Source organism: Humulus lupulus, chromosome 4 (genome assembly GCF_963169125.1).
Source record: "Humulus lupulus chromosome 4, drHumLupu1.1, whole genome shotgun sequence".
In the NCBI taxonomy this organism is placed as follows: domain Eukaryota; kingdom Viridiplantae; phylum Streptophyta; class Magnoliopsida; order Rosales; family Cannabaceae; genus Humulus; species Humulus lupulus.
Genome location: NC_084796.1, coordinates 2,932,167 through 2,956,153, shown reverse-complemented (window position 1 = coordinate 2,956,153; position 23,987 = coordinate 2,932,167). Strand labels below are relative to the sequence as shown.

The 23,987-nt window shown below is 35.6% G+C and overlaps 1 protein-coding gene across 3 annotated transcripts; it reads right to left on the bottom strand.

Moving 5' to 3' along the window:
• Positions 1-6,252: 6,252 nt before the first annotated feature.
• On the bottom strand, positions 6,253-13,700 carry LOC133829664 (uncharacterized). 3 transcript variants are annotated; one of them, XM_062259417.1, is made up of 14 exons: positions 13,561-13,700; positions 12,619-12,710; positions 12,037-12,248; positions 10,584-10,665; positions 9,382-9,715; positions 9,068-9,301; positions 8,902-8,994; positions 8,710-8,826; positions 8,158-8,625; positions 7,733-8,073; positions 7,458-7,628; positions 7,270-7,374; positions 7,039-7,183; positions 6,253-6,945 (listed from the first exon to the last, which is right to left on the bottom strand). In XM_062259417.1, the coding sequence occupies exons 1-14, from the start codon at positions 13,582-13,584 to the stop codon at positions 6,859-6,861; spliced, it is 2,505 nt and encodes an 834-aa protein (XP_062115401.1). In that variant the 5' UTR covers positions 13,585-13,700; the 3' UTR covers positions 6,253-6,858. The 3 variants fall into 3 exon arrangements, with proteins under 3 accessions (XP_062115401.1, XP_062115402.1, XP_062115403.1); XM_062259418.1 differs by having other exon boundaries at positions 12,686-12,710; positions 13,561-13,675; XM_062259419.1 differs by lacking the exons at positions 10,584-10,665; positions 12,037-12,248; positions 12,619-12,710; positions 13,561-13,700 and adding an exon at positions 10,238-10,320.
• Positions 13,701-23,987: the final 10,287 nt, after the last annotated feature.

Here is a 23,987-nt window from a genome sequence, read left to right as displayed (position 1 = left end):
AACACAATGTTGACATAAATATATATATTTACATGGCTACCTGACAATAAAATAGTATTTAAAAAGAAATTAATAATAGAAATAAAATAAGAATAGAAAAAGTCATATTGTAGACAGTAATATACATGCATTAACTATTTTTAGTTTCTAATGTATCTCACAGTGTCCTTTCGTGAATTCGATGAAGAAAAAGAGCTTCAATCACTTAATAAAAAATGATATGTAGGTCTTTATTATTTTTAAATAAATATGATTTAATTATTTAAAATATCTTTAAAATATCTTCTTTTTTTTTTTTTTTTTTAAGTTTACGTTTGTTCTAGTTTTTTAATTTGGCAATGACAATAAAAGATTATATATTGTATGTGTTGACGCGATTCTTCGGCAACAGATAATTATATGAATAAGGAGAGAGATTAATGCTAAATGATGAACTGTAATATATGAATGATCTCAAAGGAAGATTATAACTCGAATATTTTTTTAGGTGGTTCGAATGTTAAAATCCTTTTAGTCCACCAGTCAATATTATTGATAAATTTCTGATATTCCTTACACGTTATTTCTTTACAAATTAGAAGTCCACCCTTTGCAACTCCCAGGGTCTCCATATTTATAGGGAGAGGACACCTGAGTGTTGGCAAAGGAGGTCATCCCGTGACCTTCTTACCCATCATGTCACTTCTGTGACATTCATGATTAATTCCTAAAACCTGACAATGAAGTGTGGTCTAATCAATAGGTAATGGGGATAATGGGCCGCATGACCCAAACCAGTCGTGGGGTGCCTGAACACGCACGTTTATGCTGCGTGTCCGAGAATTCAGGAATGGAGTAGACACGTGATGTCTGATATGCGCACGTTTACATTGCGTGGTTGACTTTATAAAGGGTCGGAGGTGTCAGCTCCAGCTCGTACCCCGAGCTTGATGTAGTCTCAACTCGTGGTGTCCACGCTGCTGACCCGATGCCTGAATATTCTTACTGAACCATTGGCTACCTCGAGCTAAAGAGGTAGAGATTTGTAACAGCAGTTCCGGGTAGGTGGCTTTCACGTGGCTGATAGGATTATGCATTTTTCCAGCTCGCTAATAACCTGTGGATATTTAGAGCGTACAATATGTTTAATATAATATTAAGTTTAAGTTTAATTAAATTTTATTTAAGTTATAAAATATATGGTTTGATTATTTTTAAATAATCATCATGGTAAATGTAATGCCCCGAATTCTCCGTTGTGTTTAACGGTGTGAATAGTAGGCCGGGAGGGCCATACTTGCTTAATTATGTTATTAATTGATAAAATGCATGTATATGTTGATTATATTATAATATGATGTGAAATGCATGCATGTGAGTCCATATTTCTAATTATAGGGGTGTGATGGTAATTTGGCCCGTTGAGGGTAAATTGTTTATTTGGATGCATGTTGGTGATATGTTTTAAGACCACATTATGATGTGGGTTTGTTCGAGCCATTCGGCATGAGACGATCATGGTATGTTAATTATCGGTTTGGTCATAACAGGCTTAAGCTCGGGGATCGGGGTGAGTCTCGGGGTGTTTTAATGATTAGAGTGTTACCGGGCACTAAAGGGTAACGGGATGTGAATTATTGGTGTTTGAGAATATTGAGATTAGCGGGAATTGGGAAGCGTTAATTATGATTAACGGGATAGGTGGAAAGTACCAAATTTACCCTTGAAATGGTTTTAGAAGCCTTAAATGACCTAGGGGAATTTAGGTCATTTGGCTTGGATATATGTGAAGTTTTAGATGGCTGTAGAAACATAACAGAAACAAAGCTACACTTCTCCTTCCCGTACGTCCATTTCTCTCATTTTCTTCTTTGGAGTTTTTGAGCTCAAAGTGTGGAATTAAGCTAGGAAATCAAGGGGCTGAGGTTGTGGACTTGGTTCAGCCATTAGAGAGGGTTTAATTCCAGGTTTGAGGTAAGTTTTATCCATTAACTTTCTGGTTATACTTTATTTTAGTTTTGAGTTTTCAGCTTGTAATCATTTGGTGGATAGTTGGAATTAAATGGAGTTAGGTTGATGTTTTACTTTGGTTTTGATGGGGGTGAGTTATAGGTGAAGTTTAGAGGTTAAATTGGGTGTTAGGTTGATGTTTTGGGTTGGTTTGAAGGGCTGGTTCCAAGGGAAAAACGCAGGGGAGTTTGCTGGTGCGTTGCTGGTTTTAGGCTGAAATGCGTAATGAGCCGCGGCCTGGCTAGGGTGTGCCGCGGCCTAAGTTGGCTTCAGAGGTGGAAACGCCTCTGTCAGGAGGGTGAGCCGCGGCCTATCAGGGCATTTTTGGCCAGAATAGTGTTTCTAGTATGGGGATTCAAGCCTAAGGCCTCGGGGTCGAACCTACTACCCGGTTGAGTAGTGTTTGATGTCTCGGAGGTTAGGTTTTGGTTTGGGAACCTTTTATTATTCATTTTATTGATGGAATCCCATAATTGGTTATGACCAGGTGACCGCTAAAGGACCAAAAGGTTGATCGTTCTCAGGGGTCGTTCTTTAAATCGTTCTAGCTCGAACCAGAGGTAAGAAAACTGCACCCCAAGTATGACATGCATGGATATTCATGAGGCATTTTGGTTGTATAAATATGGACATGGATTGAATATAGAATGCTTAGCATATGTTGCTCACTTGTGCGTGGTACTGACTCATTAGTCAGATTTGGCAAAGGTGCTAGTATCAACTGCGAAGCTGTGACTTATTAGTCAGGTTCGGCAGTGGAACTGGGCACTGGTCACATTGAGCTGACTCATTAGTCAGGACGGCCTTAGCGTGTTAACGCAAGCCAATAAAGATTAGATCTAATCGACTATCAGCATTGAATGACTCAAAGAGCATTAATGCCAGACCGACCCCGAGGGTCGATGAATGAAATAAGCGCTTGGAGGCTAGTGGCTTACCTAGCAGCCACTCTCCCACTTGAAACAGTGACATGCTTGTCAGTCACTCAGTATGGTTTACCAGAACCTGTTGAAGGCTAGTGGCTTACCTAGCAGCCACTCTTCCATTTGAATTAGTGGCTTACTTGTCAGTCACTCAGTATGGTTTATCAGGACCTCATGTGATGTTCACTCATTTGTTTGAAAGCTTTATGCTTAGTGTGATTATAATGATAATCATTTGATAATGCTTATGTACAGTGTTATGTTTTCTTGCTGGGCTTTGGCTCATGGGTGCTATGTGGTGCAGGTAAAGGAAAAGAAAAGCTCACCTAGCCTTGAGTGGAGAGCTTAGGTGGTGATGTGTACATATGTGACCGCTTGACCACCACGGCCAAGGAGTTCTCAGAGGAACTAGGGGGTTTACCCTATTCTTGCCGCTTAGGTCGGCGGGATTGTAAATTTAAAACAGTAATGACCATTTTGTACTGAGAACAACTTGTAAATGTTTTGATTAACTCTGCAGAGCAGTTTGTAATGAAAATATCAATTTCCTTTTTATTAGTTTTATACCTTAACCCGTTAATTACACTTAGAGCACGTTTTTGACCAAAGGACTCGGGTAGCAAGTCAAATTCCCAGTCCACCGTTCACCGTAACTGTTCTGGGGTAACTAGGGCGTTACAGTAAAATATCTCAAAAATATCATATTTTAATTTGTTTAATTATTCATTTATTTAATTTTATTTAAATTTAAGTCATGTTTACAATCTACCATTAAATATAATAATATTATGTTACATATAAGAATATTCCGTTAAAGTTAACAAAAAAAATAAAAAATAAAACCATTAAAACCAATAATATTCGTTTTCTACACACTTATTATATAGAAGAGACATATATCGTTATCTTGGAAAAAGTAGTAAGAAGATGTTTGGAAGAAAATATTATATTTATTAAGTATAAATGATCATAAATACTGTATGACCCACTTTGTTCGCCTTGTGAAGAACAAAGTTGCAAAAACTAACTTGATAAAGATACATAAAATGTTAGAAATCCCCAACAATAATTTCATTTACAGAATCGTTAAGACAATTGCTTTCGAATGAGTGGATAGTGAGACTCTCTCGATAGCACCATTTCAATGCTTCAAGACACGCTAGCAACTTCGCCATGAAAGGAGGCTGGTTGGATCACACTTGATAAGTGAATAATTGAGTGAGCACATCTCTATCATTTCGTATCACCGCCCCAAAACCAATCAGACCCCGTTGAGTACACACCACGACATCCAAGTGCATTTTGAATTGCATATGGTCTGGTGGTTTCCAAACGGAAGACTGTCCACCCTTCCCATCACTGCATTTTAAAAATTATTTATTCTTATATATTTTAATAATTTAATATTGAGTATTATATATTTTAATTTTAAATAAAATATATGAACATGATACTAAACTACACCAACAATATATAAGGTTGTGTTGGACATCATTAATGCTTTTAATAATACTAATTTTAGGGCTTTTGACTCACATGAGAGTAGGAGGTCACACAATAATTGTTCATCTTGAAACTAGTTTTTCTTCTCTTTCTTTTATTTTTATTATCATATATTTTGCATATCTTATTTTTGTTATGGTGAATTAAACTTCTCTAGACTTTTAGAGTGTTGATTGAACTGAATTGAAGTTTTTGTTTTTTCATGAGATTTACTATCAATTTGTTTATATTTTTTTTTTTGTTGATAATGCTTAATCACAATTAAAATGATTTGAGAAATAAGAAAAAATAACACTGAAATGGACATAGAATTGCATGAAGAGTGTAAGATCAAGAAATTCTATAATTTCAATGAAACCTTTAAAAAAGATTCATAGATCTTAATAATTTTTTGTTCAATAATTGATATTGAAAAGAGATATTGTATTGTTATATTTTTTTACAATTTCACTTGCACTTGAGAGAGTGGATAGATTTAAATGTAGGATTTTTGACTTACAATTGAGGAAAATTAATTGCAAATATTTAAAAACTAAGATTTATTATTGAAAGATTGGGAAAACCAGGACTCTAAGTTATTAAAACTTGAAATTGTTCTTATATAATTGTTTGAATTCTTTAATTTTAATTAAATGTTTTGATCATTTTTCATTTTTACTTTTCTAACTAAAATTAAAGGCTTAGAATTATAATACTTATAATATTAAAAATTCAATTTTTGAGGGTTCAAAGTAGGAGTGTTCATTGGTCGCTTTGGGTGGGTTGGTTGGATTTTTGACAAACACAAACTTATAATCGAGTTAGTACTTTTCAACTCGTAACCTACCTAATTAAAAAAAATTGAAGTTCAACCCGACCATCGGTTTGTGCGAGTTAACTCGCCCAATCCGCCGAAACTTTTTTTTTTTTAAATTTTTTCTAAAAAAATCATTTTTCACTATTTTTTTAAAAATTATTTTCTCTATTTTTAATTTGTATTTGTAACTAAAATAATTGTTACTTCAAAATATAGGGTTTTTTTTATATAAAAAATGTTAATTTGAATTTAGTTTTATATATGTATAATTAATAATTAAATAAATTAAAAAAATTAACAAATTATTGATTGAGCAGGTCGAGTTACAATGGGCGAGTTGCCAAAAATTTCAACTCACCCAATATAATAATTGGGCGATTTGAAATGAAGGTCAGGTTTTTCGGGTTATTTTTTGTCAATTTTTTCGGATTGGTTTGGGCAGGTTGCAAATTTTTTTGCAACAACCATAGTTCAAAGATCCTTTTTATTATGCTACTATATTAAAACTTGACATCGTTCGCTTATAAAACGAGAAAAGAAAAATTGGATAAAAAAACATATAACATATGGCATGATTTTTTAACCTTGATTGTAATGATTTTTTGGTTCTTTTCTAAATTCTACAAATCTTCGTTGACTGGTGGGCTAATCAATGTGGGTTAGACGCCAATTCCCAGGGTTAGACGCCAATTCCCAACTGATGTCCCATGCAAAAATATAAGAAGTTGGTCGGTGCAAGACCCACATCTCAGCATGGGACAATGCACAAAACCAAACCCTAAAAGGACCAAAAAATGAAGGAAAAAAATTAGGAGAGACCAAAACAATTTTTTCTTTAAACTTAATGTAAAAAAAAGTAAAAAATATTGACCCAAGCCTTTTTCGGAATGTGTTTGGGTCCATCCCTACATGGGATGTCAGTTGATGCAGGGATGTCAGTTGATGCAAGATCGATGTCTCGTGCGTTTGCATGAGACGTCAATTGCCTAACAATGCTATCAAAATATGGCTATTTTTTTGTTGAAAAAGAGACAAAGATAAAAAATTGACCTCCTCTCAATAACATTGAGAACCCTCACTAATGGCGGAGGAATACCGTGGTAACAAAAACAAAAACCAATCAAGCTCAAAAAAACAACCCTCAACTCACTCTTCAAAAAATCATTACAACCACAAACTACTCCACTCCCTACAAAGATCTAAGAAAGAAACACTCTCAAAACCTCTCGTTCTATACACCCAAGTGCAACCCAGAACTTAATTTATCCCAAAGACTATCCATTGTACAAGAACCGTCTTCGAAAATCCTACTATTCTTCTCCAACCAAATTGCCCAAAAAGTCGCCAACACAATACTCTACCACAACCGAGCCACCCTCCTTCCTCAAAATATGGCTATTTTGACATGCATAGGTCAGCATTGCTCGGAAACAAATATCCCACGAGTGGTCTTTTTCCTCATTTTCCTCGTTAAAAGCGTGTTTTCCAAAATTTTCTAGTTATACTAATTCAGACAGATATACAGAGGAGATTCACAAAAATTCTATTTACATTCCTATTTCATAGTAGTATTAAACATAAACTATACTAGAATGTAATAAAGTACAAAATATTCATAATCCCATTTCATATTAAACATAAACTACACTAAGGCATCCATTCGATTAGATTTTGTGCCCAATCTTCACGGACTTCATTGATCTCTTCTAAAGTGTACGACTTATTCTCACCACACTTAAAAGAAACAAAACAAATTGCACTAATTAGTGTAATTAAAAAAACATTGAAATATGCTTAATATCCCTAAGAACCTTTATAAATACTTACATGAGAATTTAGCCATCTAAATGGTGCTCCATTTGTAACAAAGTCTTTCATCAACCTTAGAACATAGAAGCCACATTCCACCATTGATGATTGATGAGGGCACTTGATTGTTCTCCACTTAGCACCACCATTTTTGTCAAAAACACTATATAGATTTAAAGAAAAAATTAAAAAACATTGATTTAAAATCATAATCAAATAATTAAAGAATAATATAGGTTAGGATATTACATGGACATAAGTAACTTGAGATTATCTGGTGGAGGATTTCCAAGAGTATTAAGGAAGTAACAAGTTTGGTGATCTTTATCAATTATTATTAACGTCCAATGATAACTACATGAAATACAAAGTAAGTTGTTAATATAACTATATAATAACCTCAAAGTTAACTAAACTATAATTAATTGAAAACTTACACCAAATGGTAAGGTAGTAACCAAACTTGACCAGGTGTCGAATTAGCCATGCGAGTCGATATCAGACGACCTTGCTCCACTTCAATGGCGCCAACATTTGACGAAAAACTTGGCTGAATGAATCCGAATAAGTGATTTTTCTCCTTGTTCACTAATTCCAAATATAGAACTCTGCATTCAAAATATAAACATCTATCATATTCATATGTAAAAAATTATTTGAAAATAGACTAGAAATAAGATCATGAACTTTTATTATTTTAAGTGTTTCATACCTAATATAAAACGAAATACATGTTACTCCAATCTTCTCCATTAAGCCAAAGTGGACTACATCTTCTTGTGAGATGCATAAAATGTGTGGATGACCAAATATGTCAGCATCCATCAGGATTTGGAATATGAGACCTGGGTCCATATACTTTACACTTCTCAAGAGAATCCTCAAGTACTTTGGAAGCTCATTAGGAATTTTGAAGATCATTGGGGCACTGCACTTACTTGAGACTCCTTCAACTTGACTAGGAAGTTGTTTGGAAGGATGAGTTTTCTCTTGTGTCATTGGAGCAATAGGTGAAGAAATATTCATTTTATTCATCTTTGCTCTATTACACGGCTTTAATATAAAAAAAAAGTAAAAAAAAAGTTAACATACTTATTTTATTTAAGATAATATTCAATTAATTGAAGATTATATTACCTTAGTTGTTTCAATATTCATAGTAGGAACGCAAAACTCCTTTACTCGCTCCATAGGTGGAGGTGTCTCGTATATTGGCGAAGTAGTGGGCATACTCGTTGGAGACTGGCTTGATGAATTTTCTTTCAATGATGCAATTTGGCTTGAAAGTTCAGCAAACTTAGCCAAAAACACATCTCTTTCTTTCTGTCGTTCTACTTTATGACTCTTGAGTTTTTCATTGAAAGACTCGTGCAACTTATCAATATTTTGCAGGAACATTTGATGATGTTGTTCAAACTTAAATTGTTGTTGTTGAACTTCTCTCAAACCCCCAGTTGGCTTCAAGAAATAGTCTCTTTGTCTCACCCCTTGACTTTGACCTCGGACTCGACCTGGGTGCTCAGGAGACCCCAACACTTGGGTCAATATATCGTTTGTCCCATTCTCCACAAGTGTACCAGCTTTTCTTTTTTCGAGCAGATTATCCTACGTGTTAATTTCAATAACAGTTAAAAATAAAAACTTGGAAAACAATACAAAATAATGTTTTTAGGTAAATTTGCAACTTACAATGGCATCTCCTGTTATCTTGTCATGTTCAGTTCGATAATTTCCCGTAGAATCTTTCCTTGCCTCCTTCCAAAGAATAGAACGATCTATTGACTCATTTGTGCCCAATTTACTTTGCTGTATTAGAAACAAGTTAGTTTGAAATCACCAAAACATTTCAAATTATTAACATATTAATCACTTCTCACTTACAAGATCAACTTCTATCTCATTGTAACTGTGACGTGACGATCTATGGGGATACTTTACTCCAGCACGCCTTGCTTGTTGTTTTTTCCTATACTCCTATTTTAATTGAAATGAATGAATTAATCCATAATAAGAATATGAATAAAAAATTACTATATGAGACTCTTACTTGGAATTCTTTAGTTGTTCTGTTGGAAACAAATTGTTTCCAATCCTTCTCTGTAATCCCCGAATATCTGGATGGAGGTTTTTCGAGAGCATTGGGGTTCGCTTCCAATAATTCTGGCTTCTCCATGTATGGAGCTATGAACTTTCTGTTCAAGTTTGCTTTGAGTTGTCTCCATTTAATGCTTACCGAACTCAAAACTTCTTTCCTCATTCCCTCGTTCAAGTAGAAAGCTTGCTGCAAAGTTTGACAAAATTAATTAGAAATACAAATGACATGTAAATTTTAAAAGTGAAGCTTCAGTTAGGGAATCTTACATTTACATCTTTCCATAAGTCGTCTAGTGTAACAGCAGGAACATGACGCCAATGGTCAATTGTGATTGGCACCATTGTTTTCGCCTGCATTCCTAAATAACATTGCAGCTCCCTATTTGGAGTTCCAATAGATTTTCCTTTCTCGTTGAACTTCAAATGTCTCTTAATTCCTTTGATCTTATCAGCAAGTATTTTTGACAATCGAACTACCCCTCTACTCGGCCTATTCTTCTTCTTCTTCTGTGTATTTGAGTCATCAGAAAGAATATCATCATCCTGCTCATCCTCAATGATCTCATCATCAGTATGGTGGTCATCAGGTTGGTCCATGGTCCTGTCAAAATAATAATTATTAGAAATCATTAACATATATTTATATAAAGAGATACAAAACATGAGTATTTGGTCATTTATAAAAAAAATTTAAACAAATAAAGACATACAAAACATATCATTTGAATAATAATTATTTCTAAATATGAATTCTTTGTCAAAAGTTTGGAGTTCACCACCCAAGTTATTACATTACTAATAAATATGAATTAAATTATTTTAGAATAATTATTTTTTTAAGAATAAAAAATTTATTCAATTGATCTTTTATAAGAAAACTATATAAATATGTAATAGTATAAAGTTTTTATACGTATAAGCATTAATTTTTTTTTTGAAAAAGAGACAGGTCAAAACATTGACCTTCTCTCAATAAAAATTAGAACCCTCGAGGAATACCGTGGTTACAAAAACAACAAAAAGCAAAAACAAACACCAAAACCGTCTGAAGTAAACACCCAAAGACTCACACTCTTCAAAAACTATAATGACCACAAATTTATATATATAAAAATTAACTTACACAAGACGTCGGTTCCAGTCTTGTACTGCTTTTAAAAATGAGTAGTCGGTTCAATGTCCAAGTACCTTACTGTTATAGATGGAAAAACAAAAGGCTTTACCTAGAAATTTCCTGTTCTCACATAAATACTATCATTTCAATCCCTACTTCATTTGAGCAATTACTTCATTACAACCTTGTACATAAAACTATCAAAACTACAACCACAAGACTAAAGAATGCTAGATCCATAAATAAATGTCTGAGCTTAATGAGTTCACAGCATCACCATTTTTTTTATTGGAAATTCAAAAAAATTCAAGTAAGAAAAGAATAAATAAATAAATTGAAGGGATAAGATACCCACTTCCAAGTTGGTGGAAAATTTGGATGGTCTCCTTCTTGAACATTTGAATGATCATGTAGAGAAACATCCTTAGTTTTACCACCTACATATAACATAGACTGCATATTTAGCCACCTATGTTACTGATTCAAACCACAAAACACCTTAAGAACCAATAGGTCTAGATGTCCTAATCATTTTTGGCTTTCTTTTTTATGTGTGACATGGATAAGAACTGTTCAAGTGCTGCAAAAAAATAAAAATAATTATAATAACTTTCAAGACTAAAATAGATCTAACTTGCAATAATGTAATAGACAATAAGTTTCCTCACTTTGCAATTCTTTAGAGGGAAAAAATTAAGCTCTCCATAAATAATGTGCAAGAAATAGTAGCAGTATGCATAGAAGTAAATATTAAGCTACAAGTAGAGTTTTTTATTATTATTATTGTTGGTTTTTATTAAGATCATGTAAATGAAGCTGCAAATCAAATTCAAATTCTTTACTGGCGCTGCTCAAAACAGAGACTAAAAAAAAGCACGAACCCAGAGTCCGAAAAGCAATTGAATTGGCACTAATCATTTAATTTTACGTTTACAAAAATAGAACAAGACTTTTACAGTAAACAGAATTATCAACGCCTGCAGCCAATACATGTAAGTAGACGAGACTTGAAGAATAGAGTTAAGGAAGTAACTAATCTCAAGTTCTTGATAATCCAACTAGTTGCTCAATTTCAGAAATGTCAACAGTCTTGAACATAAAGATGATACTTTTGTTGAATTCAATATCTTATTTTCAGAAATATAACAATGATTTTTGGGAACTGAAATAACATCCAAAAATTGCTTCTGATGAGCATGCAACTTCCCAGAAGTTGCTGAACAAGATATGTAGGCATTTGGATCAGAACAAAAACCCAATATAGATTTGTATTTATAAAATCCATTTCGAAGGATAAAAAAAAAAGTAAGTGCTTGATATGTAGTGAACGAATGGCTTTCTAAATCTTTGTCCATACACCGATAGTAAGATAAAATACACCTTGAAGCACAGGTGCATAACAAGCAATGTACACTATACCCCTCAAGAAGAATTATCAACAGAAAGAGAAAAATGAGAGCATAAGCTGCCTCGGGATAAGAGCTGCAACAAAATCATTTTATTGCAAAATGTGTTTCTGAAAAATCAAAGAGCATGATTCAAGTGTTGCAATAAAATGAAAAGTGGGATAATAAGTAAATTAAAAATTGGGGCTAATAATCAAATGTTACCTATTATGATGTTAATTTACTTAATAATATGCATCCAAGTAAGCTGGTAACTAGAAAAGAATGATTATCAATTTCCACATCAAAATTTCTAGATAGCATTGCAGATGCTATGCAAATAGCTCTCCCTATTCTCTTTAGAGTTAGTAGGCATTTGAGATAAATTAGTGTGCAACATTAAGTTAAACAAAGATTTCTGACCTTTCGGCTCTTTGAAGGCGGGTAATCTTGTCCCTCTGATCCCTGAGAATTGCTCATTACTCATTGCTCTTGTGACAACTTCATCTTCTTGGAATGAATCAGGAGCATCTTTCTTCCCAGATTCTGTCAACATCGAGTCACTGCCAGTTAGGCATGAATCACAGACCCAATCTTCATTGACTTCATGCTCTACTTTTCTTTGCATGCAATAACTGAAAAGGGAAAGACGGAAAAATCATTTATGATTTACTATCAAAGTAGTCCTTTCCACATACATTATTGTCAATATAAACATTTATGTCAATAAATATTATGATGTCCTATGATCACATCCAATACAAGAGTGATACTTGAACAACATATACACAACAAGTCAAAAACAAAAGAATAGCAATAACAATAACAAACATCTAATCTATCTCACAGAAAGATAAAAACATCCCATAACTTTATATGTAAAATAGTAAAGATAATTCAATAATTAAAATTAGAATAAACAAAGGAAGTCAGGCCTTCTAGCTATGGAAACTTGAAAGGTACATGCGTGTTCTCAGGCTGGGAGAGAGAAAGAGAGAATCTTACACATGTTCACAAGTTGTGTTGCATTCAGAACAAGTTAGAAGTAAATATTCAGAGCGAGGATTATTACCACCACATATTTCACATAATTTTTCCTGATAAAAGTGAAAGAAATTAGATTGATTTGCTTATATAAGAAACATTGTTAATTACTATTATATTGAAGTAAGGAAAAATTACAGTAAAAAGAGCAACTGTGAGGCCTGTAGAAACTGGTATGTACTCATAAAGCAAATTAGGCCATAAAAAGGAAAATAAATATGAGTCAATGGAATTCTCTTGCTTCTTATTGTGTTCAACAGGTGTTAGATTTCCAATAAATCAGACTCAGTTTCATCATTACTATAAATCTATTACTAGATAAAACTGTTTCAGGGCATAAAGTAAGCAATTACACTCTTAAGTCTTAACTATTATATTTTATATTCAAATTCTAAAAGACAAATCAAAAGGGAAAAAGAATAGTATATTTCAACCCTGATGAGCACCAAACACAAAAATGACTCCACTTGATTCGAAAAAAACAAATCTTTTGTTTATATATCATTATCTTGGTTACTTGATCACTCATTAGTCATGGCAACCAAAAGTGATCTAAGGCCTCTTCTTTTTTTAAATTTTGTTCACCTGGGTATGCATGCAACTAAAACTTTGTAACCCTAAAAAAACATGAACAAACACTTCTGTTGCTAGTATTACTAGCCTAAAACACAGGTAAAAAGTCATACTTTTTCAGGGGAAAAACATAGTAGCTAATACTTCTTCACACGCACAACTTTAATACAACATCATACCCTAAAAAGTCATACTTTTTCAGGGGAAATACATGGTAGATTATAGCAACGCCATCGAAGAATTGTACCCTGATAGACAAAGTGAAATAGGGTCTGCAATAATGGGCAAAGAAACAAAAATGTGGGAAATTTTGAGAGAGATTTTGGTTACCTTGGTGTGGCAGTGGCTACCCATCTGCTGGCCTTTCGTCTGTACAATTTCCGGGAAAATGAGTCGGAAAATGTCCCATATCGGATACCATCCCGCCTTTTTATCAAAGAGGTAACCTTTTTATTATGTAAAACAAAAATAAAGTAACTTTATTTTTTTTAAGGAAAAAAAAAAGTAACTTTATCCAAAAAAAATAAAATAAAAAAAATTGGGGGACTCAAATTAAGTGCGGTCTAAAAGTAATTGTACGATTTTGGTGTTAATTGATACAATTTAGTATATTTTTAACATTATCCAAGCATGTTTTATCATTGGGATCTAAGGTATAAAAAAGAAGAGGGAGTCATGTTAAATATAGGGCTCTTCAAAAGTTTTTGCAAACTGTCTCACCCGAATAAAATGTTTAAACTAAACCGAAAAAATCGACAAAAAATACAATATGAATAATTCGATTAAAATTCAAAGAGTTCAATTATTATATTGGGCGGTTTGTGAATTATGTCAACCCACCCAAATAACTTGATTTTGGAGCACAGTGTCTCGCTAAATTCTTTGATGGTCCATTACTTTCACGATGAGTGGGGTTGAGATATTGCAAAGTGGAGTTATTACTTCTCACCTCTTAGTATCAAGAGCAAATTGGATTTTGCTAGGCTAGGTTGGGTGTTGGGTTTTATGTCCTTATAAAATCATGTAACACAATTTTATATTGTCAATAAAAAAAAAGTATAAATTATTTAGTTTGAAAATTGTGTTGCTTGCTTGTTTTATCACATGATTATTTGACTAATACAAATATTTATAAAATTACGAACACATAAATAGTTACAATTATAGTGACTAGGTCACATTCACTATTATAAAAATGGGCAATTATATCAGTCAAATGCGTCAGTCAACGCAGTTGACCAATAATTAGCATTTGTGGCAGTTAGGCACTGCCACAAATGCGGGGGCAATTGCGTCATAACATACACTGGCGTCGTTGAACGGGGTCGTTTGCATCAGTGGGCCACTGACGCTGTTAACGGGATCGTTTGCGTTAGTGGGCCACTGACGCAAACACCAAATTAGCATTTGTGACAGTGTCCCACTGACGCAAACGTCAGTCTAGTTTGCGTCATGGGATTCCGCATCATATATAAAACTGACGCAAAAACTCAATTATGGCAGTTATAAACTGACACAAATGACATTTTTTGTTGTAGTGATTGAAGTATAATTATAATAATATGTTCAAAACAACGAGTCTGTAATGCCCCAAATTTCCAAATTTCCTAAGTATTCCGGTAAGGAATAGCCAGTTCAGATTGTGACATAAGTATTGAGGTTCTGTTGAACAGAATATACCTCGGGTTAAGGTAAGGCTATTGAAATACTGAGGTCAGGGACCGACTTATACATCCAGTGAGTAGAACTCCGATTCCGAGTTGTTGAGTAAATTTCGAGGACGAAATTTCTGCAAGGAGGGGATAGTTGTAATGCCCCAAATTTCCTAATAAGGTTTAGGACCTTGATTAGGAGGCCGGGAGGGCCATAATTGATTTGTTATAGTATTTAATGATTATATGCATGTTTACGTGAATTATATTATTATATGATGGTGGATGCATGCATATGGAAGAATTTATTATTGTGAGGGTATCTTGGTAATTTGGCCACTGTGGGCGTAATTGTATATTTTGGGTGCATGATTGTGATTAATTAATATAGCCACACTATAAGGTGGATTGGTTCGAGCTATCGACATGAGACGATCATGAGATGTAAGTGTTCGGTCTAGTCATAACGGGTTTAAGTTCGGGGCTCGGGGTGAGTCTCGGGGTGAATTTAATGATTAGAGCATTACCGGGAATTAAAGGGTAATGGGATATGATTTATTGGTATTTGGGAATGTTGAGAATAGCGGGAATTGGAGAGCTTTAATTATAATTAACGAGATAGGCGGGAAATGACGATTTTACCCTTGGAAGCTTTTAAAGGGGTTTATTTGGCTTAGGGGCATTATGGTCTTTTGACCCTAAGGATTTATATGAGCTTTTAAGTGTTGGAAGGCTGTGGAAATTCAGGGGAAAAACAGAGTCTCTCCTTCTTCTCTCCCGATAGATTTTCTTACTCTTTTCTCTTTGGATTTTCGAGCTTAGTTTGAGGAATCGAGCCAAGGAACCAAGCTTAGCCAAGCTAGGGTTGTGCTCCACCATTGAAGAGGGTGTGTTGCCAAGGTTAAGGTGAGTTTCTAGCCACTAGAACTCTTGGTTTTACTCTGTTTTATAAGTTAAGTTTCAGCTGGTTTTTGGGTTGGAAACTTGGGAATTGGTTGGGGTTTTGGCTAGGGTTCTTGGGGTTGTGGTCCTTAGGACATGTGGAGATGGTATTTGGGTTCATTTGGGAGTTAATTTGGCGTTTGGAAGCTTTTGGTTTGGGTTAGAAATGGTAAAATCGAAGGAAGGAAAAACTGGGTTTTGGCTGGCTGAAGGTAGCGCTACAGCGCCCAGTGTAGGGCGCTATAGCGCTACCTGCAGGGAGGTTGGGCGGTTTGTGTGTCTGCCTTGAGCGCTGGGGCGCTAGAAGGGGAGCGCTACAGTTTCCTCTTAACCCTATTTTGGGTGTTTTTAAGGGCTTTTGGCTTGGGGTTTCAATCCTTAAGGCCCGGGATCGAATCTACTCACCGTATGGGCATGTTTTGAGGTCCCGAGAGTGGGGTTTAGGTTAAGACCCTATCTTTGGTAATTTTCATTAATTGGAGATTGTTTTGGTTATGACTAGGTGACCGCTAAAGGATTAAGGATCGATCGTTCTCAAGGGTCGTTCTTGTTTTAACCCCTACTCGAACCGGAGGTAAGAAAACTGCACCCTGTGTTTATGAGACATGCATGGTTATTATGATGCATGTTGGTTGATTAATGAGTACGTCATGCGTGGTTATTATTGATGAATGTCGGTTGATTATTATGTATGACATGCATGACTATTATTGATGCATGTTGGTTGGTTATTAAACGTGACATGCATGGCTGTTATTGATGCATGTTAGATTGCTGGATTTATTGCATATGATGCATGAGAAACATGTGTTTGGGACATGCTTTATATACTGAGTATGATACTGTTCAGAGCTTGAGCCTCTGTGTTTATGCATGGCCCTAATAGCACTACTACCCGTTTGGTAAGCATGCTAAATGCCTCGTTTATGGATGTGGAACATGTGATATGTGACTGGTGGCATGTCTTACTAGTGAAAGACACTGACTAGTCAGGGACCGACTCTAGAGTCGAGAATTATGCATTGAATGGCTCTATGGCATTAATTCCAGACCGACCCTAAGGTCGAAGAACTTATAAGCGCTTGCCTGGTCTACGACCAGATGACTATAGCCAAGGTATATGACCCCGGTGACCGTTTGTCACATGGCTAAGGGACGTTGTCCATAGTTTCGACTCTAGAGTCGTGAGGAAGGTTATGTTGGTGACTAATCACCTTGCACCTGTCCTAAACAAGCTTAAGTCGAGAATCACGCATTGAATGGCTCTGTGGCATAAATGCTAGACCGACCCTAAGGTCGAAGAACTTATAAGCGCTTGCCTGGTCTATGACCAGATGTTTATGGCCAAGGTATATGACCCCGGTGACTGTTTGTCACATGGCCAAGGGACGCTGTCCATAGCACGACTCTAGAGTCGGGAGGAAGGTTATGTTGGTGACCATTCACCTTGCACTTGTCCTAATCAAACTTATGAAAGGATCACTTATCAGTTGAGCCCTAGAAGGAGCGATGCTCATTATTGTGACTTTTGGCTATTGTCACCTATTTGCTTGGACTGATAGTCCTGAATGGTTATTATGATCGTTGTTGATATTATATCATGCTTTATTGCGTTTTCTTGCTGGGCTTCGGCTCACGGGTGCTACGTGGTGCAGGTAAAGGAAAGAGGAAGCTGGACCATCCTTGAGTTGGAGAGCTTAGGTGATGATGTGTACATATGCAGCTGCTCGTCCGCCACGGCCGAGGTTTAAAGTGGAACTAGGGTTGAACCCTGTTTTGCCGCTTAGAACGGCCTGTTGTAAATATTTTCTGTAATAAACTCTAAAATTATATTTTCGGGATCCCAATGTATATATTAAACGTTCTAGTGAAACGTTACATCTTAACCAAAGTTTTAATCCCTAAACCGCTAATCATACTTAGTTCACGATTTTGGCCAAATGACTCGGTTAGCGAGTTTAGCACTGTTTACAAGGCACACCGTAACGGTCCCTGGAGTTGGGGCGTTACAGAGTCCTAGAGTCAGTGCTTTGGATTTTCACTGATTTGGTAATCTACGATATGATCTACTTACACATTCGGGGTGTGACGTTTTATCCAAGACATTGACCAAGTAGATAAGATCGGATGTATTTTGTTACATTGGACTAGACCGATATTGATTATTGATAAGATAAGTAAGTATCATTATTATCTAATCATATCACAACGTTGACCATATGTCAATTCACTCTTAATTGTGGTTAATATTATGCTAATTATATTGTAACGCCTTGGATAGCCAATACCGTTACACTATGTGTTTATAAAGGTGCAAGACTTGCTATTCAAGTCAATTAGTTAGGAACGTGTTACCGAAACTACAATTGAACTATGGTTAAAATATTTTGGTCTCAAAAGCTTCATTTCTTATAATCAAACATTTTTACATGGGATCCCAAAAGTAGTAAAGTTAAAAGACAGTTTACAAAGTTTCAGGATTAAAGTACAGCTACTAGCCACTCTAAGGCAAAACAGAAAATTAGGCTTTTCTCGTCCTGTACCACTCCTCGGCCGTGGCGGCCGATCGGCTGACTATGTACATTCAGCCCCAAAGCTCTCCATCTCAGGATTGGTCCACATTGCTTTGCCTTTACCTGCACCACGTAGCACCCATGAGCCAAGGCCTAGCAAGAAAACACAACAACAGAGCATAATCATCAAGCAAACAACCAGATAACTCATGCATTATAATCATATACTCAACATTCCAAACATTCACGTTATTCAAGTATTCAGCATACCAAGTACATCATTTCATACTAATAATCAATTCACACATGATAACCAGGGTCAATGCCCTTAGGCCGCAGCCTCTATTTATCTCACTGACTCCGACCCGCTTAATCCGTGCTCAGTGAATATTAAGTTGTCCTCAACTACCAGTGGCCAAGCCGCGCCTTGTGCGCAAGTATTATTTACGGCACTCTTAGGTTGTTTATCACATGTCCCATGGCATAATACCATCTATGACATTATTCAGACATAGGGAGCTCTTAGTCCCAACACAATCACATAACCGGGTGCAGTTTTCTTACCTTTAGATTTCGATAGCTTTGTTCAATTCAACCCTCAAGCACGATCTTGTCTGAGCCCTAGCGTACACCTAGTCACGATCACAAGTTAGAACCAACTCCAAACTTCAAACCCAAAACCTAGCCTCGGGACCAATCTCGAGCCCTCGGGAAGCCCTAATTCCACCAAATAGGGTGGTGGAATCAAGTCCCTGGGCAAAAACCCTAAGAAATAACCCAAAAAATTCCCTTTTGGCAATAGGGTAGCGCTACAACGCCCTAAAGTGGGCGCTACAGCGCTACAAACAGAGCCAACAGGCTCCCAGACACCCAAGCCTAGTGCTGTGCGCCCTGAAGCTAGTGCTACAACGCTAGTCACTGCCAAACAACACTCAGGTTTTTCCCTTCGAACTTCCTCGAGCCAAAACCCTCCAAAACTCAACCAAACCTCCACCATACCCCAAAACAAGCCTACCAACATCTCAAAATCACCCAAACAACCTAACCACAAATAATTCAATCACATGCACCCCAAACACAAGGAAATCACCATGGCTAAGTTTGAAGCTCAAGAACTCACCAGAACAACAGAAATCACAAAACTTAAAACTAGAATTTCTTACCTTTGATGGATGAGCTCAACCTAGGTTATCTTCCACACTTCCTTAGCCTTCACCTCCCCAAACCCTTAGGTTTAATTCCCTAGAATTCCCACAGAAACTCAGCTTAGAAAACCAATTCAATACCAAAACCAAGAATTGAATACAACCTCAAAACCTTACCTCAAATGATGAATAACCTCTGCTAATTCCCCAAGCCAAATCAAGGATCCTAGTGTTGAGTCTTAGCCTAAGCCTTCTCTGATTTTTAGCTCCAAATTTCCAGAAGAATTGGTGAAGAAAAGCCCAAACCGTACAAGAGAGAAGACTCATGCTTTTTCCCTTCTTTCCTTTTCCTTATTCTTTTATTTTCTCCAGGCTTCTAAAGCTTTCTACACAATCCGCTAAGGCATAAAGCAATATGACCCTTATCTCTGATTCTAAACACCAAAAGACCATATTGCCCTCCCACTTAAAACTAAGATTTTAAACCTCCTAAGGGCATTTTAGTCATTACACCCAATTCCCGCTAATTCCTCGAATGTCTCTAATATTTACCGTTTACTTCCCGACACCTAACTAATTACCAGTTATATTCCTCAATATCAAATAATCTCTGATATATTTCCTAAATTCCCATAAATACCCCTAGGCTCGCCCCGCCAGGTATAAATCCCCGCTGTGACTTTTCCACTAAACTGCTCACTAGGATCGCCTCGAGTCACAAGCTACAAATATATCCACATAATAATGTGGTCTCAACAATTTATCACAGACATTTACATTTATGCCCTCAACGGGCAAAAATTACGAATATGCCCTTCTAACCTAATCAGGGCCTACATGCATACTAATACACATAGTCATGCATCACAGATATCCAAATAATCATATAACATGCTTTTAATCATTTAAATCACATACAATCTAGTTATGCCCTCCCGGCACACTAATCAGGGCCCTTAAGCCTTATTAGTAAATTTAGGTCGTTACATATATTATTCAAGTATTTTGATTTGTTCGCTACCAGCTTACTCTACAGACTATAGCTCATACTTACATATTGAAGATTTGGTAAAATAATTGAGTGTGAGCACCTATCACAACACATGAAATATATAGCTTATGTTTAAGAAGTGAAACGATGATTTCCTTAGAGCTTGGTTCAAGTGTTAAATAATAGAGTACTCACTTTTTTAATTAAGTTTACGGAAATATCATTTACAAGGAACTTAGTGGGGTTTAAGGATAAAATACCAACAAGGGGTAAAACGGCAATCTGCACCTGTCTCATTAGTAGATCATTTATAGAGGGTTGAACGACAGTTATGGTTATAACAATAAATAAAGTATTTACAATTTGGTGTAAAACGTTCTATGAATTCAAGAGTTTAATTCTGAGTCTATAGTGGAGTCACGATGAGTTAATAAGAAAATGAGATTATTTGTTATTAATAAACTCACGGTAACTTATAGGAGCTTGAGTTTATGGATCCATGACCCTCATGTCATCTCTTATCAAAATGAACCTAATAGTCTTGAATAGTTAATTTAATTATTAATTATAAAAATATCATATTGACTATGTCAACGAAAACAAATAATGTTAAATTATTTATTGATATTTTGTGAGAAAATAAATAGAAGAAACTTTGAGGTTTTATTGAAAAGTCTCAAAAAGAGGGTATTATAGCCAATTGAGACAATTTTGTTAATATTGATAAATTGATATTAATATTAATAAAATAAATTAAATAAATATCAAAATTATAATGGGTTAATTTTGACAAGTATTTAATTAATTATAATTGTTAAATAATTGAAATAAAATAGAAAACTAAACTTATTTTATGTCATAGCTAATTGCCTATATATACCAGTGTTATAGAATGCATTAAAGAAGATGAATTTGACAAGGTAAAAATTGACTACTAAGAATTTAGCACAATGTCTCGCTAAATTCTTTGATGGTCCATTACTTTAACGATGAGTGGGGTTGGGGTATTGCAAAGTGGAGTTATTACTTCTCACCTCTTGGTATCAAGAGCAAATTGGATTTTGCTAGGCTGGGTTGTGATAAGTGAATTTTAGATTCACTTATTAGTGTCGTTTTATATCTAATTTGTAGGTGTTTAGGGTGTTTTTGTTTGGTTTTATGCTTGTGTTGTGTTTGTGTAGGGTCCAAGGAAAAGTGGCGCGAAATTGGTACAAAACGGAAGAGAACCGAAGAAAAATGCAAAATTCGTGAATTAGGGCTGCAGCCCCATATTCAGGGGTTGCATCGCTATTTCTGGGATGAATTAGGGCTGCAGCGCCATCCTTAAGGGTTACAGCGCCTGACTGAAACAGAGACTCGTTTTTGGCACATTTGTAGCGCAGCAGCGCCTGTTTAAGGGGCTGCAGCACTGGGAGCCGTACGGAAATCGTAAATTGAGATTCTTGAAGGGCAAAAGAGGGCTTTTTGCAAGGGATATATAAGGAAAAGTTTAATAAGGGTCTAAGGACGGTTTTTGGGAGGAGATTAGACAGAGATTAGAGGCTCGGAGAAGAAGAGGAGGCTAGACATCATCGAGATCATCACCATTACATCTAGTCTATTTCTTCTTCCTTTCATTTTTAGTTTTTTAATTATGAACAAATACATTGTTATTATGTTTATGTTTATAATGGAGAACTAAATCCTTTTTGTGCTAGAGTATTAGATGAATCTATTTTGATTATTGAATTGTGGTTTCTATTATTATTTCTATGAAATTCTTCTCGTTTGTTCATATCTTCTTGATTTACTTTTATCATATTAATGTTTGGCCATCATTATTGTGAATTGAAATCTAGGGTTTATGCTTGAGAAAGATAAACATAGTTTGGACATAAGAAGATTTGACATAGAGTGATTGTGAGATTGAGAGATTCCTTGAACTCTATGAATTTGGTTTAGAATAACTATTGCTTAATGACGTCTTGATTAATTAATAGCGAATAGAGATATCATATTGATTAATTGAGATTAATTGCATATATGCTTGAGAAAGATAAATGCATTATATTATAATTCTAGAAATTACAGATGAGGAGAATTGATTAGAATAATAAAGAAACTATGTTCATAATTGAATAGTGAAATCATTACTCTAGTACATTTATCTTCTATTTAATCACTTTTCAAGAGCATAAGATTTGGTTATCTTGTTATTTCATATTCTTTATTTTATTGTTAGATTAATTTATTGACATTTCTAATTAAAATTATAGACTTAACAGTGATAGTAATTAGTGAATTTAATATTTAATCCCTGTGGGTTCGACATCTTTTAATTTAAAACTATATTGCAATACACCGTACACTTGCGGTAGAAAAATTATGTATCAAGTTTTTGGCGCCGTTGCCGGGGATTAAAATTAATTTTACTAATATTGAAACTTTAAGTCTTGATTTTAAATTAGATTTTTATTTATTTTGTTACTAACGTTATAGATTGTTCTTGTGTTCTCAGTATATGCGAAGGACTAGGAGTTCTACACCTGTTGAGCCTCTGAATCCTGAAATTGAGCACACACTCCGTCAGTTGAGATCTAAGAAAAGGACTGAAGAGCATAATATGGACAACAACGGGGTGAACAACAACGGTGGCAATGGCAATAATAACAATCAACCAGCAGCTGCTGGGGCTCCTCTTAATCCAGCGCAGCGGGCAGTGCGTGATTTTTGCATGCCTGTTGTGAATGAGAATCTCACTGGAATAGCAAATCCAGCCATTGCTGCCAACAACTTCGAACTGAAACCTGCACTAATCAACATGGTGCAACAAAATCAGTTTGGGGGTCTAGCTACTGAAGACCCCAACATTCACTTGGCCATATTTCTGGAGGTATGTGCCACAATGAAGATGAATGGCGTTACTGATGATGCCATCAGATTGCGTCTCTTTCCTTTCTCCTTGAGGGAAAGAGCCAGGAGTTGGTTGCAATCTTTGCAGCCTGGAACAATTACAAAATGGGATGAGATGGCAAGAAAGTTTCTGATTAAGTTTTTCCCTCATTCCAAGTCAACCCAGTTACGTAGCGATATTGGACAATTTTGACAGTTAGATCAAGAACCATTCTATGAGGCTTGGGAGAGGTTTAAGGAATTATTACGACGTTGCCCACAACATGGTTATCAAAATTGGATGCAAGTTCAGATTTTTTATCAAGGGTTGAACGCTCCAACACGAACAATAGTTGATGCTGCTGCAGGGGGTGCTCTATTAGCCAAGACAGCGGATGAAGCCTTCACTTTGATGGAGGAAATGGCCACCAACAGTTATCAGTGGCCTAATGAGAGGTCAGGCCCAAGGAAAGTTGCTGGGTTATATGAAGTTGATCAGATGACAGCCCTGAATGCCCAAATTGCTGCTCTACAAACCCAAATGGCTGCTCTATCAGCGCAAAATAATCCAACGGTTATGGAGAGTGTAGCAGCGGCTGCTGCAATGCAGGGGCAAGAAATGAGTCCAGAACAAGCCTAGTTT